The 25920-nt window shown below is 39.7% G+C and overlaps 1 protein-coding gene across 3 annotated transcripts in view; it reads right to left on the bottom strand.

Moving 5' to 3' along the window:
- Window positions 1-25920, bottom strand: part of Usp6nl (USP6 N-terminal like) — a 129727-nt gene that overhangs the window by 7624 nt on the left and 96183 nt on the right. For all 3 annotated transcript variants that reach the window (XM_055593896.1, XM_055593897.1, XM_055593898.1), the window contains 8 exons: window positions 24138-24245; window positions 17735-17844; window positions 15334-15382; window positions 14441-14561; window positions 9446-9540; window positions 8595-8660; window positions 8402-8501; window positions 5775-5927 (listed from right to left, as the gene is read on the bottom strand). In XM_055593896.1, coding sequence (XP_055449871.1) covers window positions 5775-5927; window positions 8402-8501; window positions 8595-8660; window positions 9446-9540; window positions 14441-14561; window positions 15334-15382; window positions 17735-17844; window positions 24138-24245 — 802 coding nt within the window. The remainder of the gene's footprint in view (window positions 1-5774; window positions 5928-8401; window positions 8502-8594; window positions 8661-9445; window positions 9541-14440; window positions 14562-15333; window positions 15383-17734; window positions 17845-24137; window positions 24246-25920) is intronic.

Here is a 25920-nt window from a genome sequence, read left to right as displayed (position 1 = left end):
ATGAAGGCCAAGATGCAGGTGGTGCCAGAGAACTTTTCAACCTTGTGAGAAAGGCTTTCCTCACAGAAGCAGGTTCTAAACGATGTCTCAATTCCAATCGTCAGACCAAACCCACAGTCTCTCTGTTAAGCAATCTAACCCCTATAATGATGTAATTAAGAGGAAAAACCTACATGATTTCTACACAAAGGTGATTTTTTTTTTTAGTGCATATTAAGCATGCAACTTTTATTGAGCCAAAGAAATACTGTGTACACCCCACAGGAGCAATAAATGTCACTAGCAGTTATGCTATGTATGCGGATAAGTATTCTCCATCACAAAAGTGGCTTTAATAAATCGGTGAACACACACACACACACACACACACACACACACGTGCGGGCATGCACACATATACATATGGTCTTTAGTTTAATTGATGTCCTGCATCTTCATTAACCCCGAGAAACTGTGATCAGAAGACTCAAGCGTAAGTCATGTACAAACAGATGCATTATGCAGAGCATTGTGTGAGTCAGTGTTTACTGCCCATGCTTTCATGTTGGGAATTTACTTTTCCCTTCTTCTTCTTCTTGAAAACACAGAAGGTGAGCTCCAGCCATGCCCTATCAGAGCTCTGTGTGAGGCCACATTGGTGGCACATCACCCATGTTCAGTCACATAAACCCTAACCATCTTCTCTCCCCACTCACAAGAAATGTAACTTAATACAATTTAGGACAAAACCAAAAGTTTTATTCGTTTATTTCCTTTTTTATTTTGTTTGTTTAGCATTTTTGTCTTTAAAGTTCCAAAATGCCAACAGTAGTCTAACTTCTATAACGGAAAGGGTCCCTTTTCTGTCTCCTCAGGCCTGTCCATGTCCTGTCTCACTCAGGTCTTTGTCACCACCCAGTGGACACCACGCTCTACTGCAGGGTGGAGGTGAAGTGCCTCAGAGGCATTAGCAGCTCTTTGAACCCACCAAGAGATGTAATACCCAGGGCTCCTGAGCTCTTCCTGGGGAATGTCCTTCTACTTCTAGATGCAACAACACAATTTTCAACATACAATGAAACAGACTGACATGTACAAACATGACACAGAATGGCTCAATATTTCTAAATTTGTTTTGTGCTAACCCTTTGTATACAGATTCTACTATCTCAAAAAGGACTAGAACTTCAAAAGGCTGCCTGTTACGTATCAGGCACGCCTATGGCCCCGAGGATGCTGAGATGTGGTGGCTGTATCCAAGGAACTCAATAGTGTGAGTGCTGAAGCACCAAAGCAAGAAGCCACGTGCTTTGGTTCAGGCACTAAATAGAGGCAGGCGGTCAGATTCCAGGGCTTTGAGATCCTGTGGACAGGCTGAGAAGGCTTTAAGAGGGTAACCTAAGTCACAGTGTAAAAACTAGCTTAGGTCAGATGTATTCAATGGATGAAGTCCAAAAACTAAATGTTGAAGCAGCATATATACAAAGGAGCGCCTCCCTCTATGCTCTGGAAATCTCTAATCATAGCAGTAGAGGCTACTTTTGAATAATAAACAGCACTGCTCTGGAATCACCCCTGGAATCAACTAAAATGACTGTTATTTTGCAGCTGGATGATGTTGGATGAGTATTTATTTTAACTTTGAACCCAAGGCTTCCCCATCTGTAATCTACAGATTGGTAATAACGACGCATAATGACAATGAGATAGTTCATAGCTCTACCAAGCAATAAATACATAAAATAACAAAGTTCTATCAAGTTGAAAGACCTCAAAGAGAGAGGCCAGAAATAAACAACAGAAGGAAGAATGGGGTGCTATGCAGTGAGAAGCCAAGGCATCTAGACTTTCTGCAAAACCATCAAAAAGGCATCAATCCAGAGAGAGCAAACAAACAAAGTGGGAGCAAGCTCAGTTAGGGTCACAGCTAAGCACTCAAGAAACCTAGCTCATATATGTCAACTAAACCCCCATTTCAACCCTAGAAGAGCCAGACAAGTAGCTAGGAAATATTCTATGTCAACTAGAGGTGTTGGGTTTCTTCCTCAAGAACTGGCCTTCCCTAGAATGACCTGGCCATTCCTCATCATCTGCACAGCTTCACCAAAAAGGAAGCAACACAGGAGTCGGTGGCCCCAGTTCAACCGATTCTGCTCTGAGAAATGATCACAACACATTATAAAGCCTCCAAAACACAGAACTTGATAAATGGTACTGGAGCTGATTGGGTTCCAGGAAGCTGGAGTTGCACAGAATAGGAGAATTAAAATAACTAAGTATTAGTGATTTTGACCATTTTACCATAACTAGAAATACAGAGAAGTAAGAACTGTGGAGGTTGAGTGGAGATAACCGACCCAGTTACAGTATGCAGTGGGAAGAACAGGCAGGTAAGATGCCCACTCAGTGTATAAGACTTAATCAGACAAATTCGTTATCTGATAAAAAGATTTAATCATTTAAAAATCCCTAAAAAAATTATGAGAAATATTGGGAGGAGGGGAGACCTTCATATAAGCTATGTCTTTATATAGTACAAATAAGCCATAAGAAAAAAGTATGTGGAAAGGATTTGAAACACACAGTATGCCAGTGAGTTCCTTAACTTCCAGGATCCTGTATACCTATAGACAATACACAGAGGGAAAATAAGGAAGCTGTATGAGTGTACCTACAGACAATGCAGAGGGCAAATAGAGAAGCTCACACATGATGAAATAAATATATAAGAAGACTAAATTTAAAACCCAAGGAATGTAAGCCAAAAGAAGAATGAGCTCCTCTACCCAAACACCAAAAATATTAAAAATTTCACAACACCAATAATATTGCGAGGATCCTGTCATATACTTTTGGCAAAAATACAATGTTGTGCAGTACATAAGGAGCCAAAGGAAATGTCATTATTATGTCTTTAAAAGGATGACTATGGGGCTGAAAAGATAGCTCCCAACTGTCTGTAACTCGGCTCCAGGGGATCAAATGCCCTCTTCTGGCCCCTAGGAGCTCCAGGTACACGAGTGGTGCACAGATATACATGCAGGCAAAATTTCATATATATAAAAGTTTAAAGGATAGATATGACATGGAAGCGTTTTATACAAAAATGTTATTTCATATTGCATCTATTCCAAATGTAGTTAGGTCCCCAACTTAGAGAGGAAAACAATGGAAGGCCATGGAGCAGAAACATTCTGAAAATAAATACTGTCAGAGTAGAAATACTGAGGAAAAGAGATCATTGTTCAAGAAGATGCAGGGTAATCTTATCACAGTCTACCTTAACTGCCAATGAAATAGGAGTAGGATCTAGCCAGTGTTTCTGATTCTACTTACCCACCCCTTTCCTCTTATCTCCCAGCCACCTTCTCATTTTCCTAGTGAAAATTATTTTACAAACTATCACTGCTACTCCTATGAAATTAGGAGCATAAATCTAGTTATTTTTAGAGGGAGCAAATGAGAAAGTACTACCTATGCCACACATGTGCTACACAGTAACATTTGAAAAGCACTCGCTGTTAATTAGATGCTAAGCAGCTATCATCATGATCTTTACACAGGTTCAGAATTTACTTCACCATGTATTTGTGGGGACTTCAGGTTATACAGTGTGTGTATTTTTTCTTTACATGTATCTTTTATTAAAAATGCCTTAAAGTCTTCTTCAATATAGGCAAGACATTTAAAAACAAATGTTATAATAGGGAAAGTATAGTAATTGCTGCTCTAAGTGCATTTCCTGCTACAGGGGAGAATTAGTGGAAAATAGACATCATTACACTGAACAGGGAGGGCTGACCTCACTTAGCAAAGGCCACAGTTTCCCAAGGCCTATGCTCAACTCAATTACTACTGGTGAGGAGGTGTTTTCTTGTCAATTCTAATGACCCAAGGACTCAAGTGCTGATTAAACCCCTCGGTCAAGTCCAAGCAGAGCAGCTTGGTCTTCCTGAAGGAGAAACAACTCTTCATGAATGTAATTCTGCTTCCTTTCTTACAAGAACATCAAATGGAGCACATGATCAGGAAATTCCAAACCCAGTTTGTATGAATAACAGATCCTACTTTTCATCTACCATCCATACTTTCCATTTTCCTAGCCCCTTACCACACTCTCTACTAGAGCAACATTGAAAAGGGAAAACACCAAAAATTAACTTTCAGTATATCATACTGTTTCAAGTAATAGGTAGTCTGAACTTAAAAAAAAAAGTTGCTACTCTAAACTTTCTCCGTTTATTTCTCCCTCACCTTTCACTAGCCTTTTGACGTCCCCATGGATCTCATATTTACCTCTACAAGTGTCCCTTTTACATTCACTACAATTTATGTTACATCTTATATATCCTATCTGTTCTCCCAAGTTAGAAACAAAACAAACAAACAAACAAAACCCCTTTCTGTTCAGTTTTCAAATCTACGGCAAAGTTCCCAGCAGGAAACCTAATAGTAAGCACTATGAAAGGGCTAAGGTAAGTATACAAATGCATTATCTATATGCAACTCTCTACACAGAGGCCAGTTGGGAATGGCTGGACCCTATGCTGGTGATGCATCTGGTGGTTTGTGGGCTTCATATGTAAGCATCAGTTTCCTCATTTACAAGAGGCCTTTACTTGTTCTGCTCTTGTAGCCAGTTTCCCCAAACAAGGTGATTAGTGTAAAAAGTGTTTGTTGTTATGGCTCTTTAAGTAATAGTTTGTCAATCAAATTTCTAAATTTCAGTTTGAATAGAGGTATATTTAATCAACATGTTTCTGTGTGAAAGAAAAGAAGACATGGGTTATTACATGAAAATCTCAGTGACAGGCCAGCGAAGTCCTAGAACCACCTACAACACAGGCCACCACCACAACTAGATGATAAGACCCTACTGTTAAAGATACTTCAGTACTAGGACACAGAGAACCAACCTTGACTAACTGAGAAATTAGTTTCTTTTAGATATCTGTAGTGCCAGAAAGTGCTATGCAGGCTACTGGGGGAGAAAAGACAAACACGGTTTCACTCAGCACTGGACCCTGCATGTTGCAATACTGGCCTGCCTGGCAAAACGTACAACTGTTACAATAACAGCATGACAGACAGTGGAGTGACACTCACTTTCTGACTGGGTAGGAGTCCTGTTCCACAAGAGGGACTTCATGCCTACTTCTATAAATTTGGTCAAAAGCTCGTGACCACCAAGACTATAGGCCCTAAGGGCAAATCTGTTTTGTTTTGCTAAATGACCATGCTGTCAAATCACCTTTTAAATTTTATACCACAGATCTGTGTTGCTCTTAACTTTGGTCAGAGAAGATACTTTTGTAGTCAAAATTCCAAAACAGATACAAGAAGGACCCCCAAGATCTGACCCTTGGCAGAGGAGTTACTGGCAGTTCATGGCTGCTGAAAGAGAGAGAATCACTCTCCTTTGGGGAATATGGCTGCTGGTATGTTGTCCTCTCCCCCACACCCAAGGATGGCCCTATACTAAGAGGCAACATGAGGAATCAGGAGGTAATTAATAACAACATGAAGATGGGAAGGTAAGAGTAGGGGCACCTGAGGGAATTGAAAGGAGGTAATGTTGGATGGGCATGATCAAAATGCATTGTATAAAAAAGTATGTAACTTTCCTTTTTTTTTTTTTTTAAGAAAAAAATCTACTAGCAGCTGGTAAGACACTAATTGATATTATGTTATTACCAAGTACAATGCTCATATCCTAACCACAACAAAAGTCAGTATTAACTGTGTCATGTCCTTTGATCCTAGAATTTGATGTGTGGTGCCAGGACACTTCTTACCAGGTTCTGGGAAATCTAATTTTGCCCGCTTTAGTTCTGCCATAGAAACCTGAAGTTGCTCTATTACAAAATCATCCTCGAAGAAAAAGTCCTTGGCGAGAGTCTCCTGAAGAAATTCTACAAGTTCTTCCATAGACAATTTCATTAGATGTTCTAAGAAAGGATGAGAGAAATGAAAATGTCAGTCAACAGTTCTATTTAGGTTGAAAAGAAGATATACTCTATTTGAGCGCAGTGTGTTTTTAAAAGGGCATTAAAAGGGATACATACACAATTTACACTTAGCATTGTAAACATTAAAACTCAGTAGGATAGTATTCTGACATTAGAAAAACCAGGCTGATCTCATTAGGAGGAAAGATAGAAAGGTGTACATGACCGAACACTTTCTCCTTTAAGAGTCACAGTGCCTGGACACTGACACTAACCTAGAGCAAGAGCTCCCATGAGTCAATAAACATTTATTATCTCATTTATTGGCTGGAACTCTAACTCAGACTAACAAGTCTTCTTTAACTCCACACTCAGTGTTAGGAAACTTCCCTCAAAAAATATATTAACTTTATTTGTATTATTACCACTGAGGAAATAGTTTTATTAGAAAAAAAAATCAAACTATAGATGGAAAGCAGTGCCCACTAAGATGGCATTACCCATACCTTACAAGTAGATGTGCTGTGTTCATGGATGAGCATGGGCATGGACTCACAAGTTACACTGTCTGGGCTCACCTTCCCTACTTTGTTCAATAGCATCTAACTATTATTAACAGTGATAAACTGAGCAGCATTATTACTGGTCCTTTAGTCCAGTCATGGGCATTTACATTTGCTTCTGATGTTTTTTTCCGTTTCAAAACCACTGTGTGATGAATCTCCAGTAATCCTAGTTTTAAAGCAATCAGGAAAAAGAGAGAGAGAGAGAGACGGGGGGGGGGGAGGGGGGCTCTGGCTGGGCTCAGCTGGTAGGAAGCCCAGAGATATTCTTTTCTTGAGGCCAGCAGGTGACACCCTGCGAAAGCTACGGCATGCCGCCCGGTGCTCAGCACTGTGGGTGGCTGCACCAGCAGGGCCAGAAGGCCTACACCAAGCAGACTTATTGTGAGGAAATCAGTTCAAATCTACTCTCAGTAACTCTACTTATGTTCTACATAACTGTGCTCACAGATCCACATAGTGGTCTCCAAACTTTACTCTGCCATCTAGTGAAACCTTATAGCTCAAGAGCAACACCTCCGTGTCCCCTGATCCTCAACACTTATCTCTTCAAATGGCGGTACAGAAACTCACTGAAGATGTAAGAGCTTTGCTTCCTAAACATAAGAAAGACAGCCCAGTGGGCAGAATTCTTCACAGCATATACAGTTCAATGACATTGACATACTGGCAAGTAGAGTAATTGTTATGCTCAGAGTTCAAAGGGTAAAGAGTCACACTAAGTAAAATAACTTAAGAGGGAGATGAGAGCTATAAAGAAATAACACTACACTCCTACTTTTTGTACTGTTTAGAGACCATTAAACTATTCTCTAAATATACTTTTTTAGTATATTTTGATCTACTTATAACCTATAACAAGAATAGTGATATTAAAAAAAAAAACAAAACAAAACAAAAAAAAAAAAAAACAAGGGAGATGGAGAGAAGAAAGAGAAAGGGCTTTGACCCAGTGCTACTGACACAACCCAACTCCGGGAAGAAAATGTGTTGCCAGCAACATTTCTGACAGCTTCCCTGGAAAAGCGTAGACACCGAGGTCTCATCGCAGGTGAAGTGTGGCTACTGTGGCACTATGTGTTCACTGTGCTCTAGCCAGTGACCAAGCAACCTCAATGAGAGCACCGAGTATGGCCAGAAACAGCAGGAACACAAACCATACGAAGGTAGGGCACACAATAAGTATGCAGGTACACAACATGATGTTCTAACCTGCCCAAGACTCACTTTTCCAAAGAGCTACAAGGAGTCACAAGGCAAAAGAATGAAATGAAAATGATAGAAAACCTCACATTTCCTTACTTCTAAGGGCCAACACATCATATCCACAGAGCTCCTGAAATACCGCCACTGAAGACTAAAAGGCCTTTAATTTCTATTTTGAAAATGTTGGTGCATTTGCGTGGTAACACACACTTAATGCATTTGCCCGGAGGCCATCACAGTCCCGTCCTATCCAGAGCTTGAAACTGGATGTGCTTTCTCTTACAGGAGCAGACAGCCACGGACTCCCCCTCACCCCCACCCCCATCTGGGAGGCCTGGTTTCTTTGCTCTCTGCCTTGTTACAAACAGACTCAGATCAATTAGAAGAATAATGGTCCCAGTGGCAACCAACATGTGAGAAGAATATTATTAGTGACACCAAAAAGCTGCATTCTACTGTTTAAATGTGAAAATGAAACTGACACGAGGAAAAAGGAATCCAAGATCTTCTCTAATGGAGTAAGCATCTAGTCCTGAGGGAGAATCAGGATTTCCCTGTTGATTTTCAAGAAAAATTTAAAAACTAGTAGTGATTTATAAAAACAAAACAACAACAAAAAAGCATGAGGTAGAGGGAGCCCAAGCTAGTCAGAATTAAAACAAGCCCTGATTTTCATAAAGTTTTGTAAGTCAAATGTTTCCTTACTTTTGTGTAATTTCAAGATTGTGTAAGACATAGCAGTAAGAATTCGCTCTCCTTCAAAAATATAAATGTCCCATATCCTAAGGTTCAGCGTAAAGGGAGTCTGCAATAAAGAACAAAGCAGAGCAATGCAATGTTAGTGTGCCCCCTTACCTTGTTTATACTTTCTTAATTGAGGTTTGTAAAAGGTACTTACTCGATCAAGGAAACACTGAAAAAACCATTTCATTGTGTAAAAACTTGTGTAGATTTCTTGAGAATCCTAAAAAACAAAGACCTCATAATTTCTGAGTTGTAGGAAGCAAAACAGCAATAGCAAGGGGAAGGCTGCCGGAGGTGGCTGCCAAGGGTAAGCCAAGAACCACCTGACTACAAATATTTTCATACTTTCTGTTTTTCTATTCCTATTTTAATTTTTAAAATTTATTTTATTTAATATGTATGATTGTTCTATCTGCATATATACCTGTGTGCCAGAAAAGGACAACAGATTCCTGTATAGGTGGCTGTGAGCCACCATGTAGTTGCTGGGAATCGAACTCGGGACCTCTCGAAGAACACACAGTGCTTTTAGCTACTGAGCCATCTCTCTCGCCTCTCTATTTCTATTTCTAAATCCCCAAATTTAACTTCCAAGAATCATCGCAACAATTGTGTCACCATAATAGGACTGTAACACAATCATTAGTGCATTTTACAGTGAACTGTTTCATTATACTATTGTATTTTATAGTAAGGCATGTGTATGTTTCACAAGGAGCCAGGTTTTATAATTCTTATAATGCTTTTTGTACAAATTCAAAACCTCCAACATAATAGAGAAATTACACTTATAAAAATTTTATTAGTACCTTCACACAAGTAATCAGAATCTACGAATTAGGACTGTGGTAGTATATTAATACTAAATTTTACAAATCTAACGTTCTTCAAACAATTGAGGCTTATGAGCACACGGTGAGCTAACCAAAATGCGAAACCCAGGCTGAATTTAATTAATTTCTGCTTCTTCACTTGCAGCGATAAGTCAGTGACACATCTACGTACCAAATGCTGCTTCAGTTTTGAAAGAAATTTATTCAGAATTTTTTCATGATGTTCTTGAAATCTTAAGAGTTTAGGGAACCCTTGGACAAAAAAGCCTAGAACATAAACATAAACACAGCGCTTCAGAGACAGTACCAACAAACTCCCTGACTTAAAAATGTTGCATATTGTATTTGTAGCTATCAACACAAAAACAAAAAACAAACTCCCCTGGTGACCAGGATGCTTCCATCATGGAAATAATTTCATGTGAATTTTGGGGAGTGAAACGTTTAGCTAGTATTTGTCTGCTATCACCTTCACCTTGTAAAACTATGAAAATTTTTAATTTATTCATTATATATTCCGATTGAAGCCCCTCCCAACTCCTCCCAGTCCCACCTTCCTTCCCTCTTCCCCCTATCCCCTTCCCCTAGTCCACTGAAAGAGAGAGTTCTCCACTATTGTCATCTGCCCATAGCTTGTTAAGTCTCATCAGGACTGCCTGGATCCTCCTCCTCTGTGGCCTGGCAAGTTTGGCTATGCAGATCAGCATTTGCTTCAATCCTGTTGGGTGGAGCCTTTCAGAGGACCCTCTATGGTAGGCTCCCATCCTGTTTTCTCTCTTCTACCGCTTCTGGTGTCTATCCTGTTTGCCATTCCAAATGAGATTTAAGCATCCTCCCTAGGGTCCTCCTTGTTGTTTAGCTTCTTGAGGTCTACAGATTTTAGTATGGTTATCCTATATTAGATGGCTAATATCCGCTTATAAGTGAATGTACACCATGTGTGTCCTTCTGTTTCTGGGTTATCTCACTCAGGATGATCTTTTCTAGTTCCATCCATCTGCCTGCACATTTCATGATTTCCTTATTTTTAACTACTAAGTAGTATTCCATTGTGTGAATGTGCCACAATTTCTGTATCCATTCACCTGTTGAGGGACATCTAGGTTGTTTCCAGATTCTGGCTACTGCAAATAAAACTGCTGTGAACATAGTTGATCAAATGTCTTTGTTGAATGGTGGGCATCTTTTGGATAAATGCCCAGGAATGGTATAGTTGTAGTTTGAGATAGTGCTATTCCCAATTTTCTGCGAAAACACCAGATTGATTTCCAAAGTGGTTGTACAAGTTTGCCCTCCCACCAGCAATGGAGGAGGGTTCCCCTTTCTCCACATTATCTCCAGCATGTGTTGTCACTTGATTTTTTTAAAATTCACTTTACATCCTTGTTGTAGCCCCATCCTTCCCCCCCTCTCCTCTTCCCTTTTCCTCAGGGAGCTTCCTTTCCCATCCACCCCACCTCATTAAGCTGCATTAGGACTGAGTGTGTCCTCTTCCCCTGTGGCCTGGCAAGGCAGTCCTGCCAGGGGAAAGTGATCAAAAAGCTGGCAAGTGAATGCATGTCTGATGCAGCATCCACTTCCCTTACTAGACCCACATGAGGCCTCAGCTGCCCATCCGCTACATCTTTGCAGGGGGCCTACGTCCAGTTCATGCATGGTCCTTAGCTGATGCTTCAGTCTCAGCAAGCCTCTCTGGGTCATGGTTAGTTGGCTCTGCTGTTTTTCTTGTGGAGCTCCTGTCACTCCAGGTCCTTTTCTCTTTCCTCCCACTTTTTCATGAGGCTCCCTATGCATCACCCAGTGTTTGGCTCTGAGTCTCAGAATCTGTTTTGAAGCACTGCTGGGTAGTGTCTCTTAGAGGACAACTCTGTCAGGCTCTTGTCTGCAAGCTTAGTATCATTCATAGTGTCAGGGGTTGGCACTCTCTGACAGGATGGGTCTTTGGTTGGGCCAAGCATTGGTTGGGCATTCCCTCAGTCTTTGCTCTATCTTTATCCTTGCACATCATGCAGGCAGGAAAAATTTGGGGTTGAAGTTTTTGTGGCTGGGCTGGTATTCCCCTCCCTCTGCTGGGGACCTAGTCTAGTTAGGTGTCTTCTTCAGTCTCTAAGTCCTCGGTTACCAGGAGTCTCTGCTTGTGTCCCCCTCCTATCCTCCCAGGAGCCTACCCTGACTTAGGTCTCCAGCTTGTCACAGAGATGTCCCCACCCTCAGTTTCTGTTTTCTCTCCAGGCCTCTGTCTCCTCGCCCTTGCTCTCCCCAGGTCTGATCTCCACCCTCTTGACTCTCTGTGCCCCCTCCCCTACCTTGTTCCCTCTCTTCAGCTACTACCTCTGTCTAGTCTATCTCCCCTCCCAAGAAAATTTATTTCTAAATTAGGAGGAAAACTGTAACAACTGTAACACCCAAAGACAAAGAAAACTGAATCCACTCATTGAACAGCCTCCTTTTCCAACACTGGCCATATCTTTATAAGCTGTTTAATCTTGACAACCACTCTGCTCTACTGTGAAGCCATTCACATCTTACTACAGTTTTTAAGGTTACACTAACAGTTTCACGACTGTGTTTCCACATTTAAAACTATCAATTTTTCAATTTTTTATAAGCTTTATTTAACATAGGCTAAATAAAACATGCAGACACTTTAAGTTATACATTGTAATCTATAGGATTTCTAGGAAGTACCTAATTGTAAATAGTAAATTGGTACTAATTTGCATATTTAGCTCACTGAATCTACAAACAATTATTTTGACTTATAAGTTCCTTTTCAGATATTTATACAATCTGTTTCAAGAACATATATTCAATGGACTTTATTTCCACAATTAGTATTTTTGAACTTGGTTTCTAAGTACATCTAGGAGGTTTTAATAGACATCTTTTGATTTTCTAACAACTCAGGGAAAGGTATGTCATACACTTTCTCCTTGGATATTCACCACTGACAATAGCTTATAAAAATTAAGCTGTCTTTTAGATATAATGAAACCTATTTTGCTTTAATTTAGTCTCACATATTTGATCTGAGAGTCCATTAATTCCTCCACATAACACATGATTTAAAAGCTAATGGTTTTCTAAACACACCAGAGAGTATAATGAAAGATTCTAATACACTGAATTAGTAAATTTTCTAACAAAAACCCTTAACAAAATGCACATATAATTTTGTAAATTTAACTTGATACTGGTTAATAAAACTATAAAATTCGTACTTGTTCTTTTACATGGAAGTAAAACCAAAACAGAAAACATTGGCTTCCAGCATGCTTCAAGAACCCAGGGAACACATCACAAAACACTGCATTTATATTTTGTTTTTATTTTTGAAGGTGTGTGTTAAAATTTCCAAAGATTCTATCCCCACTTAGTAATACTTTTTACACTAAAATGATTTTATTTAAAAATCTTTATATCTCCATTGGAGCCACTTTCATGGTCAATTTGGTAGGAATGGGAGATAGAAAATTTTCAAGAAAAATCCGATTTTTAAAAAGTCAATGTACTTCAGTATGAACCAGCTTAAACATCCACAATTATCTAACATTCCTTCACTTTTCAGTGACACCCTAGGCTCAGTATTTTAGATCAATCTCTGCCCAGTTCTAGGCTGATTCCATACACTTGCAAGTGATACACTTTCACACGAAAAATACAAAGAGCAGAGGTATTCTCTAGTCACAAACTACACAGGTGTAGAGACAAATTATCTCTCCAGCACAAAGTCACCCACAAAAATGGTCTAAACTACACTTTACTAACAAATTATAAGATTGTACAATTAACACTGTTTAAAGATTAGGCTGGTGACAGTGACTGGTGGAGTCAAGTCAGCAAAGAGATTTGAAAGAAAATACGATGTTCTCAAATCGGATGAAAACATCGGCAACATTGAAGCTGGAAGCATCCACGGCATGTCAGGTCACCTCACCCAGTAGCCACATGAAGACCAACAATCAACAAGAGCTCTTTTTGTCAAACATGATACAGCTTATTAGACGGCGGCGACAGTGTGTCTCACGTCCGGAGTCCACTTACAGCATCCAAAGTTCCCAGAATACGTTACCATGCAGGCGTTTTGACTGTAACTAGTGATGAACATGGGGAGTAAGACAGAAGCGCATACACGCACACTCTTCTGACAAGGCAGCCTGTCACATTTACTATAGACTACGACTATGGAGGGCCCTAATTTTGAAATATTTACATGAGAATTCTCTGTGCTAGGCTCCCCACTGTGGTAAGCTTAAGTACTCACAAAGTGAACGTAAGCCGTTCATTCTCAGGGAAACTAAGACTGTATCTGTTTAACTGGGGCACTGACCTCAGGGCCTGCACATGCTAGACATGTGCTCTATCAGGGGTGACGTCCTCAGCTATTCAAGTTGTCTTAAACCTGCTGTAGGCGGCACCAGAAACAAAACAGCACAGAATCCTGCCTTGTGTGAACAAATATCACTTTCACGCCTAAGACAAATTGCAAAGTGAAAACTTTCTTTTTCTTGTACATTTTCTGGACAAATGTAAGGAAAACCCCATTAAACTCAATCTTCCAATGTGAAAACAAACAAAAAAAATTATGTTTTCTGAAATACTAAATAATTAAGAGCTAAAACATGTTATCAGCCTTTTCCTTAAAACTGAATGAAATGTATGGCTTGAAGAACTAAAAGCCACACCTAAAATATAAAACTACTTAATTACTATGCACTTTAAAAAAACACCTAAGTGTCATTTCTTGATTAATCTTCTTTAACAAAGTTATATCAAAGCATCCAGTGAAAAACACCATTTCATTAAAACAGTGTTTTGGCCACAAGGTTACTACCTTTTATTTTTCCTAATATAGATTTTCTAAGTTTTTCCAAACATAAATTAATTTCTTTTGACTGACGACAAACAAGAAAATAATTTTAAAATGCCAGAAATATATTTTGGGAAAAGACAAATAAAACTCAATGTGAACAGAAAAGTTTAATAAAAAAAAAAAGGAAAGAAGAAATTAGTAATTTTTAAAACCCCAAGAAATTAGTAATAATTACTGATTAACTAAATAAGGTCTGGGGTTAACATCTGCTGTGCTTAATCCATCAGGCATCTTTGACTCTGCTTTAGCTTGCTTTCCCCTTGCTAATTATCTGTATACATAAGGCTTTCTTACCGTGCATGGCATGTTTGGGGCCTGAGAAGAGTTTGACCAGGGCCCAGAAGGCATCTTCCTCGTTCATGTACATAAGGAGGAGGGCTGTGATCTGGCTCATCCCTTGGCAGTACCCAACTTCCTAAGGAACAATGAGGACAAACTGGGAGCTTTAAAGTTGAACTCCATGAACACGTACAAGTGAAAGGTTAATCTACAGAATACCAGAACATGCCTAGATGCATTGCTGGGCAATTCTAGAAATGACTGTTGCAATTTCTAAAGCATTAGGACATATACTGTACAGGAATAAAACTGTGCTCAAAAGTAAGCAGGTGTGGGGAAAACCTCAGTAAGCTTTGTGTTTGATACTGCAATTCATTCTGTAACAAGCACTGATATTCACTGATAGTTGGCAAATTCTTCTCAAACTCCCAGTTTTATGCCTTGTCACCTCTGTGTTTCTGAAGACTTAAGGTTTAGTTTTAGTCCACTCCTCATCGACCTCCCGCAGGTGATAACTAGGATACTGGACTGTTGCCTGCCAGGAGTGACGTGGAGTCAGCAGGCCACTAGGCCACTGCTCCTTCCCTCTCCTACCCAGCCATGCCTAGTCTTACATGCTTACAAAAGAAAAACAAAGACAAAAACACACAATGAAACAAAACAATCTGCAGGGAGAGAAAAAGTAAAGCTCACTGGCACTTTGTGGTCATATCTACATTTTTCTAATCAGCTCTAAGGTTCTGGAGTCAAAATGGGAACTATAAAAACACCAGAGCTAAGAGATTATGGAGGCCACTGGAGATGAAGAAAGGCTCTGACAAGTGCCTTGTTAGGTAGAGTGTGCCAAAAAGAATCTCTATTTCCTTAAAATGCAAGTCAAAGAACTAGGCAGGCATGCCCCAACTTACCGTATTATAGATAGAATATGCAGCAAGAACATGGAATAAGGCTTGTTGCCTAGACAAATAAAAATTTACGTTAAACATAATTTACTTAGTTTTTTGTTCAATTTAGTTAAAACTTTCACAATTACAAACTCATAAGAAGTTGACTAGCTGGCCGGTGGTGGTGCAGGCCTTTAATCTCAGCACTCAGGAGGCAGAGGCAGGGGGATCTCTATGAGTTTGAGGTCAGCCTGGTCTACAGAGGGAGTTCCAGGACAGCCAAGGCTACACAGAGAAACCCTGTCTCAAACAAAACAAAACAACTAAAAGTAAACCAACAACAACAAAAATGGACAAAAAACAAATAGACAATCCAGATAAAATTACTATTGTATTTTTTTTAAAAAGCGTCCTAAGCTCAAATTGAAGCAGATTTCTCAACAGTTTAAATTTGGAACTAAATTATCATACATTCATATAGAAAGATTTCATACGGGAGTGCAGATGTACTGAGTTTCTTAAGCTTGTTGTGTTCTTTCATTCAGCTAGCTTACTCTGAAGGCACTGGCAAAACCAGAATGTGGATGCCCTCATGGAGACTCTTACAGTAGCAGCTACAAACAGAAAGGAGCAACCTGGGAAGAGATTTTCCAGGAAGCTGAACAGCCTTGTCAAAGACTCAGTGGAAGCAGGAGGGCTGCTCACTCTACTTCTAATAACTCATTACCACACTTTTTACCTTCTGGGTTTTGCACTTCAGTCTTTGCTGACTCAGAGATCCTACTTCTAACAGAACTGGCTTGGTGGTGTACATCTGTACTCCCAGCACTCAGGTGTCTAAGGCAGGAGGATTACAAGTTCTAAGTTATCCTGGGCTATATAATGAGACCCTATCTAAAACAAACAAACAAATAAACAACAATAACAACAAAACTAAAGCAGAAAAGAGGAGTGAGCCCACAGGGAGACGTAACAATAATAATCCCATCAAGTCAAACTGCCAACCATCTATTTTGGGTTCTATTGTCACCTGTGGGCTCAACAGGCAAAAAAGAGGTGATTACATTGGTTAAGGTGACTTGATCCCGATTACTGTGAGGGAAGTTGATGCTACTACCTAAAGGGCAAAAGGAAATCACATCTGGAATAAAGGAGAATATTTCGGAAAATTTTTAGTATGTTCTAAGCACATACAAAAAGTATGCATGTAATGAAAGCTATGGAAAACTATAGCAACATAATTTGGAGAGAGTGCTAATAATCCAGATTTTTCAGGAGTTAAGGCCCGAGTCCTGCCATACAGCTGAGATCCTTGCTGAGGGATGAGCAATGACAGAAATTATTTACAAATACCATGAGACATGGTCAGTTGCACGGATAACTGCAGTAATTACTAGCATTGGTGTGAATGACTAAATATTAGTATATTCTTTCTCTTATCATCTTATAAGTATTAATAGGTAACTCTATACTACAGTATTTAGGCATGACTACTAGCAAAGGGCTTGGAATCCACTTGTGGACAAAGGGCCAATGTGTTTTCAGCTATAAGCAAAACAGCTGCATCATGCTAGACAGATGTACAAATTTGTTCTGTCCTCACATGAAAATCAGAATGCTTTAAAAAGGTGTGTGTGAGTACCAAGTTGGCACAGACAGGCTGCAATGGTTAGCTCTCACAGTCAGCAGCTAGGCTCTACTCCCTCATTATTCAAACACTGACCTTGGCACTGCTGTGACATATTTCACACATGTGATTAAATGCACTGTCTGTGGAATCTGAGTGGGGGAATTTGGCCTAGGCAATCCACACTGCCTGAACTGTTGCTTCTAGCCTGCCTTTCCTGGTCAAGCCAGCCTTGACACAAATCTCCACAGTTTCTGCTTTGCTGGCTGGACCCTGGAAGATAGAGGTCAGCAAAACAGCACCTTTTCACCCATCCACTGACACAGTGATGGCAGGCCCCCTGCGGTCAGCACAAATGCTGTTATACTCCACACATTAACTCCTCATTAATTCATTTTCTTTCAAGTTCCACTTATTCATGAGGTCACACTTAGATAAACTTTTTACTAACAATTTTCAAACACACATAAGCTCTCATTTCTATAAATGGCCTTAAACTTGCAATCTCCCTGCCTCAGCCTCCCTAATATCCACAAAATATTTTTAAGAATTTTAGGACTACAAAATGATTTCTTACCAATTTTACAGCATGCATTATATCAATGTTTTAAAATGTTAAATTAAATTAGACCCCAGTTTCAATCAACATGGACTCAAATGGTCTGCAAAGACCTTTAGGATCTAAATAAAGATTATAGTCTAAACAAGACATTCTAAAAGCATGGTTTAACTTAAAAGACTCTAACAAAGACCATTTACACATGCTACTCACATCTTACAATGTTAAACTTTACTTACTTAACACCGTATCTGTCTCTAAACATAATATGGTTCCTAAATGTACGGTTCACGTCAAGGTCTATTTGTCTGATATCAGGTGAACAACCCCGTGCTCTGTGCTTTAATTTCTGAAGAAGAAAAAGAGGGAAAGAAAGCATATTTTTGTGAAAACTACTTGCTGGAAGTCTGATAAATAATAAAAATAATCCTCATTTTTAAAAAAACCTTATTCATTGGCTATAACCTAGAACCGCTGCCCAGATGTAGCCCATCACAGCTCAGTATCCAAGTGGGTTCCCTAGTTAGAGGAACAGGGGCTGTCTCTGACATGAACTCAATGGCTTGCTCCTTGATGTGCCCCCACCCCAAGGGAGGAGCAGCTAGGGCATAGAGGAGGACACTGTAGCCAGTCCTGAAGAGACCTGATAAACTAGGATCAGATGGAAGGGGAGACCTCCCCCATCAGTAGACTTAGAGAAGGGCAGGAAGGAGATGAGGGAGGAAGGGGGCTACAGCTGGGATACAAATTGAATAAACTGTAAAAACAAAAACCTTATTCATTTATATATTGGCAAAGGGTAGGACTAAGAAAGATCTAGACAATATAAAAAGATAAACAAAGAAAACTTTCCTTCCTTTCATGGCCCCATCGACTCTGCTCAAAGCCCTCTCCCTACCTTCCTTTCTCTTCCATGCTATCAAGAGTGACATTTAGGGCAGGGAACTTCAAGGCTTGCAGGATCATAATGGCTGAGCCACACACTCTGTGAGGCATCCTTTTTCTCTCTGGCTAAGCATTTTCTTTCCTTAGAGTTACTGACTGCTTTACTTGCTTCACCTTCTACATCCTTATAGGGAACTCAGTACAAAGTCTGAGTGGGTTGAACACTTCTCAGGATAGCCTAGCAAACACTAAGCAATTTTCTTTGCATTTTTTGATTTTGTTGAGACAGGGTCTCCTTATGTATGTAGCCTTGGCTGTCCCGGAACTCACTACATAAACAAGGCTGGCCCTTGAACTTAGAGATCTGCATACCTCTGTCTCCCAAGTGCTGGAATAAAAGACAAATACCACCAAGCCAGGACTAGTGACCAACTTCTTAAACTTGCTCCCAAAGCAGCAGAGGTGCGTTTGCCTGGGTGACTTATCCTCAGGGCCACTGCCTCTGATTTTTAGGGCTTCCTTCACCATCTGCTAAGGTTGCCTTAGCTTTGCTCTGAGCTTGGGTTCCCAATTCCTAGGTCTGACATCTCCCCTTTCTTGATATATGGCCTGTCCCAGGAGGACTACATTCTCCAACAGTTACTGTGAATGGACACACAGAAGGTAAAGGTCTGGAAACCTTGAATACCTGGTAAGTTACTGTTTCAAATGACTATGAAAGCTGTTTGAGAACTCTAGATTGAAAATTATCTTTGCTCAAAAGGCACTGCTTTACTGTTTTCTGGCCTTCTGTGCTGCCGCTGGAATTCTTACTCTTTATGTGAGATCTTTTCCTCTCTAAAAGTTGGTAGGAACACTCTCCATGTTTGGAAGTTGTCCATTGCTTTACTTGATTTGGATCTACTTTCACCCACAGAGTTGGGCACTTTCAATCTTATAAACTCACTTTTCATCTCTGTAAAACTGTCTTTAATTATTCCTAATTCTTCTGTCAATTCCCTCATCCTCCCTGCCCTGATTCCATTTTGTTCCTGGTTATTGGTTTTTACAGTATGGGATCTCTGAAGCAATCAGCTCATTTTCTTGATTTTTCTCCATTAGTGCTCATATCTACGACTTTAAAATTTATTATCTGCAAAATTTCTTCAATTGTTACTTTCAATTAAGTTTTTCATTTCTATTGTATATTTTTATGTTCTAAAGTTCTCTGTTGTTATAGAATGCTCCTTTTTTATAGCTTCCTATACTTGTTTTATGGATGCAATATCAATTTCATTTCGCTGAAGATATTAACAACAATCTTTTAGCTTTTCTTCTAATTTTACAATCTGTTTCTTACAAGTGTATTTTTCTACTTGTCTCCAATTTAAGTCCCTTTCCTCAAATGACTACTAATATTTTGTTATTTGCTTTTTTTCATTTTTTATTTTTTTATATTAATCATAGGTTATTTACTTTGCATTTCATCCATATTGTTATTTGCTTTTACATGAAAGTAAAACATTAAACAAAGCTGTGTGCCCGGATCTCCACTGTAAGGCAGGGATGGAGAAGGGCAGCTGAAGAGTGGCCACTGGACCTCTAGATCTTCGGGTTTATTCTCTTGTCCTGGTCACATATCCCAGAGAATCTCTTCCCAGCTCTTCTGGGGCCACAGGCTGGTATTCTTGGGTAAACGTGAACTTTCTGAAGTCTAGGGCATTGCACTTGCTACACAGCCAGGACAACTGCTGCTCCGCCTTATCTCAGTGAGAGAACGCCCAGAGCCCTGGGCCTGGGCTGAAGGAGACCTGAGCTGAAGGAGACTGCTTCTCCCACAGACCTTCAACCGTGTCAGTGTTCAGCTTCACCCACACTTCCAGGGGAGCCTGCAGGTACCCCTCCCAGTCTTGTGGGGACTTAAGACATAAATCCTGTGGCTTCTCCAGGTTCCTGCTGCCAGCACAGAACCTGGCCTCCTCAGATTTGCTGTGTTTACTACATGCCTGTCTGCACTCTATATTCCAAACTGTGACAGATGCTGTTTCTTCCATTTGCTTATTACTTATAGGTTTGTCTTTTTTAAAACTCTGCTGTCAGTTTGGCGGCATTTGCCTTTCAGGGGAAAGGAAACTAAATGATTGTTTTCATTGCCCATGTTTAACTAAAAAGATGATTAAAATTTACAACTGTACTTACCTATGTTTAAGTAAAAATAACCATCCATAGACACATATTCATGTGGAGTCATTTATCATATGCTGGTAATAGAGATTATGACTAAAATCAACTCCAATACAAACATACAAAACAAAACTTTAACCCCTAAGTTAAGAAGGAAAAAGTGGAGCAATGGCCATGTGGCTATGTCTAGAATATACATAGGCCTACCATATATGTGTATACATGTTAAGTGTTGTTAGTGTGTTTTTTAGTGTGACTAGCAGCTTTTTTAAAGTACAAGAGTGGGCTGGGGAATATGGCCCAGTGGGATAAGAGTTCTCTAATATATATTTGGGAGGCCCCAAGTTTTAACCTCAGCACTACAAAATACCCAAACAAAAACATGACGCTGTATAAACAGCAATCTGTATAAATTGATTTTTAAATATCTTATATTGTTAAGGAAATGGTCAAGCACAGAAGCCTCTCTTATTGTAAAGGTCTCCTGGTAAAAACTGAGATGTCAAAACATAGGAATAAAATGTTTAAGATATGACAAAAATGTCATAAAATAAAATTTAGCCAGAGAAAAAAAGACCCAAATAGATCTATAATACTGGCTTTTCTTAAAGACAGGAAAATCACACCAAAAATCTTACAACAGAAGAAAGACCCAGGTAAGTAGGTAAAAGTTTATAGGGCAGAAATATTACTCACATCTTAAAATGTTTTCAAGTTAATGCATAAGACACAGAGAAACAAAAATAGCACAGCCCTACCTATCCATCCCCCCCCCCCCCCCCCCCCCCCAAAAACAAAAAAAAAAAAAAACACCCACCCCCACCCCCCCCCCCCCCCCCCCCCCCCACACACACACAAGGAAACAAAGTAAGCAAACTCAGTCACCGAAGACTGGGTGATCTACATTCACAGCGATTCATTAATGAATGTTCCTAATGAGCCTCCCAAGCCAAGGCAGTGACAGAGAGAAAGGCAGTGAGATGAAAGATCAACAATGTCTCTGTGGGGTTCCTTCCAGAACCCTGAGCCAGCTCACGCTGTGGCGATTTTGTAACTGTGGTGGACAGACCTTCTGCCATTTTAAAGTCTGCTGCTAAATACAAGATAGACAGATAAAAACAAATGTGGTATGATTAAATGAAAAAGGGGCATCCTGGCTCAGAGCCAGAGCTGACTACATTTTAAATCCTGTTTCTTCTTTGCTCACCCTGGTGAGAGGTTACTTAACCTTATTAAACTCAGGTCCCTGTACAGAAAACAGGAGTAAAACCTGCCTGGTGCTATAATTAAGTAAGACAATTCATGTAGAGCACTCCGACAATGCCCATGAAGTATTCAAACAAGCTCAACTCTTCTCAAGGTGGCACTGGAAAGATGTTTTTAAAATACAGTAATATGATGTTTCAAATTAAAACCAACCAGATCCAAGGAGAGAGGGAATCAGAAAGTACATTCCAAAGTGCCTTGAAAACTCCATCTTCTTTGTCTCCCCCTCCCCCACTTTCTGCTCCACCAAGACTTCCTGAACAACAAAAGCTATTTCTTTTTATTTCTCCTTTCAGGTCAGAAAAGGCTTTCATTTTGCTAAATGTAAGCATCTCCATACAGTGTCATCTCACAGAGATTAACAATTCTGGACACTGCACCCTGTTTATCTCTGTGCTACTTAACAGCACACAGAGCTCTGCTCCAAGAAGGGACACACAAGTCCTCAGGTGACAAACTCTATGAGGCTATATGTACATAACATGCCAGCCTCCATCTAAATTAAATGAGGAGGAACCAGTTCATAGTGATGTGTAGACAGAAGCATCAGCCCCTTTTATAGTAGGACAAGAAAAGTGTGGTCAGAGGAAGACATGATCGCAAGGGGAATTCAACAGTAATTTTGTAGTGTCTGAAGGTACTGAATTGAATGCCAAGCCTAGAAGCTCTAACTCTCATTTGTTTTGTTGTTCCTGGGTTTATTAAACCACTACCTTTCATTAACTAGTCATAGGATAACTTTATATAGAAAAATATATACATAACATATTAGGTTGGCAAGTATGCCCAAGTTTTTGTCTATACAGACCAGTGAATGTGGCCTTACTTGGAAACAGACTTTGAGGACACCATTAGCTTAGATAGGACCTACACTACAGTAAAACTTAAGTCCAGCCAGTGCAGTGGTGGTGCAGCCTGTAATCCCAGCACTGGGGGAGGCAGAGGCAGGTGGATCTCTGTGATTTGGAGACCAGCCTCGTCTACCAAGCGAGTCCAGGACAGCCAAGGCTACAGAGAGAAACCCTGTCTCAAACCAATCAAACAAACAAACAAAAGCAAAACCCAAAACAAACAAACAAACTTGAGTCCAATGGCTACCATCCAAGAAGTTGGGCAGCCAGCAGAAGATGGCAGACCAGGAGTCTCCCTTCCCAGCAGCCTGAGGAGCAGCCATGTCCCGTAGGAACACTAACTTCTGAACCCTACCTCTAGAACTGTGACAGAATAGACTGCTGTGGTATTTAGTCACCAGGTAACACCTTTCGGCTCTAGCAGCCTGGAAATGAATATGGTGCACAGATAAAAGCCCTCTGTATTCTCATTCTTGTCTGTGTTCGTTCATTAACCAGATACTACTGAGCACCTACTATGCTCAGTGCTACTGGGTACACTGTTCTAGACTCAAGTTATATATATGTTCTCTTAGGCATACTTTACTTTAACACGGGCTCTAACCTCAACACTTAATATCTTATTAGTAGTCTAAATGAAGTTCAAGCTCTCATACTCAGAGACACAGATGTACTCCCTGTATCAAGTCTTGTATTCTCACAATCAAGTGACTCTCACACTGCTGCTTAGTATCTTTCCTCTGAGCTCATACATGGAAAAGAAAACATCAAAAGGCATGGAAGTGCTTTTACAACTAGCTGGGTTTAAACTGATTCCCCCCCCCCCCATGTGTTCTGTTGTAATTCGGTCTATTTAAATATATTTTCTAAGGAACATGTTTTAAAAACTATAGATCTAAGAATTTTAAATGTAAAGTTCCTATCCTTTTCAAAGGTTAATATAAACTTAGGTTGAGAAAAAGTATGGCTGAAATGATAAGGAGGTATATTTAATCATTACATAATTTAAGGAAAGCGCTCATCACTCAACTAAAGGTTTAACTTTTAAATTCATAAATAATAAGATGGAAAACCAAAAGGTCTTGGGAACAGACTTTTCCTTACTCAGCCCTACTGAACAACCACAGACAGGCAGGTGCTAGAAAATGGAGAATGAGGTTCTGCTTGTATGTTCCCATAAACTCAAACATGATTCAAATCTCCCTGCTCAGAGAACAATCAAGTGTAAGTCAGTTTTCCTTATGAATATGCCCTGTCACTAGTGGATCGCTATCAATGTCTAATGATACAGACAGTACTTTCACTGAAAATCTGAGTTAGAAGGCATTAACAAATCAAAATAGTAAGCAACAAAAGCTCAGAGGATCTTAATCTCAATACAATTTCACGTGACAGGAGAATATCATAGCACCTTCAAAATGAGGAATTGATTATTTTGGATTTTAATTTCAAAGTCATAGTTAGTTTAGATACTCACACTATAAAGGTCTCTTGTTTCTTCTTTCATTTTAGGGATCTCAAGAAGAAGAGCCCAAACTTCACCTCGGAGCTGGAGTGGAATTCCTTTGTAAATTCGTCTATGAAACTGATTAAAAGAAAAGGAAACTGAAAAAGGTTACAAAACGACAAAAGCTTAGATCATCCCTTCCATTGGTCCATTGAATATTTGTCAGTTTTTTTCAGGTACTTTAATTAGTCAATACAATTAGATTCCATCACTTCTGTTTTTTCAGACCCTAAAAAGGATGTAAACACATAAGGAAAAACTAAAGAATTACTGAAAGAAAACACAATTGGTAAACAGTATGTTTGACTATTACAGAAGTGGCCCTTAAAGTCATAAGAGCACAACTATCAGCTTTGGTAAATACACATGTCTTTCTTACACATTTCCTTAGTATACACTACCTGCCTCCATACAGCTCGAAGGTAAGCCAAATAGCAGAAAGTGGCCTTGTGCCAAAAGCATCCTTGTGGAGTGCAAAAGGCATTGTGTAACCCCTTTTCTAACACCATCTCCCTGGAGCTCCATCTCAGACTCAGTTAACTAAACTGCCCACCTTACCCTATATCCCCTTTCTTAAATGTCAATAAACCTATCTGATGAGACAAAAGCAGTTGGCAAATCTCCATCAAAGAAAGACAAAGAGCCCTCCTTACTCCTTCTCCAAATGTGTAGGGAATCAAGATCAGGTCCGCATACATGGTAGGCAAATGCTTGCTACCACTGGGCTACATACCCAGCCCAAGATGTTGCTTTCCAAAGAAATTAGGCATCTAAGTAATCATTATCATCTGAGGTCCTGGAACTATGCATCGCAATTAGCCTAAGAATCTTAAGACTCAACAGATGTCCCTAACTTCTAATTACGTATTTCAAATCCATTCAAATTAATATACAAATTTATTAAGGTCATTATAATGTGGCATAATAACATTTTGAAATTTAAAAATGCATTTCCAAACAATGAAATGATTGATAAATTATGGCAGGAGCCCTTAAGGAGAATTTGAGATTTTTACATATTTCTTTAGGCTTTGCAACACTTGCATATATATAATAATGTAGCTAGGAGATGAAACCCAAGTATAAGCATTAAATACTTCTGTTTTTTACATAATTTATACACAATCTAGAAGGCTACATGTGTGTGTGTGATTGCAAGGGATTGGGTACATGTGTGCAGACACATGTTAGGCATGTGCATGCAAAGGCCAAATGATAATGGGTGAATCATAGTTCTTCAGGTACTATGTACTTTCATCTTTTGAAGCAAGGCCTCTACTGGTCTGGTTTCTGCCAAGTAGGCTACACTGATTACCAGTAAGCTCCAGGGATTCACCTACTTGTACCTCCCCAAAACTGTGAGTGTAAGCATGTACCACCACACCACCACACCCAGCACCTTAAAGTAATTTTCTTCAATATCTTCAGTGTGATTGTGATCTGTCCCAATAAGACCAGGTGTGGAACTGTCTACTTGTAGCATCATGTGAGCGCAACAAAGTTTTGGGCTTTACAGCAGTTCCAATTTCAAAAGTTCTACAGGAAGAATGTTCCATCTCTAACTTTATACCTAAGGGGGAAAAAAATCAATTTGTCTTGGTTAAATTAAGAGAAAAAGTAGAAAAACTCTAGGAAGAAATTTGAAAGAAAGAAAAGAGAGAGAAGAAGGAAGGAAGGAAAGAAGGAAAGAAGGAAGGAAGGAAGGAAGGAAGGAAGGAAGGAAGGAAGGAAGGAAGGAAGGAAGGAAGGAAGG

Source organism: Psammomys obesus, unplaced genomic scaffold (genome assembly GCF_907164565.1).
Source record: "Psammomys obesus unplaced genomic scaffold, mPsaObe1.curated_primary_1811, whole genome shotgun sequence".
Taxonomy (NCBI): Eukaryota; Metazoa; Chordata; class Mammalia; order Rodentia; family Muridae; genus Psammomys; species Psammomys obesus.
The sequence above is the reverse complement of the archived record's forward strand: the minus strand, read 5'-3'. Positions and strand labels throughout refer to the sequence as shown.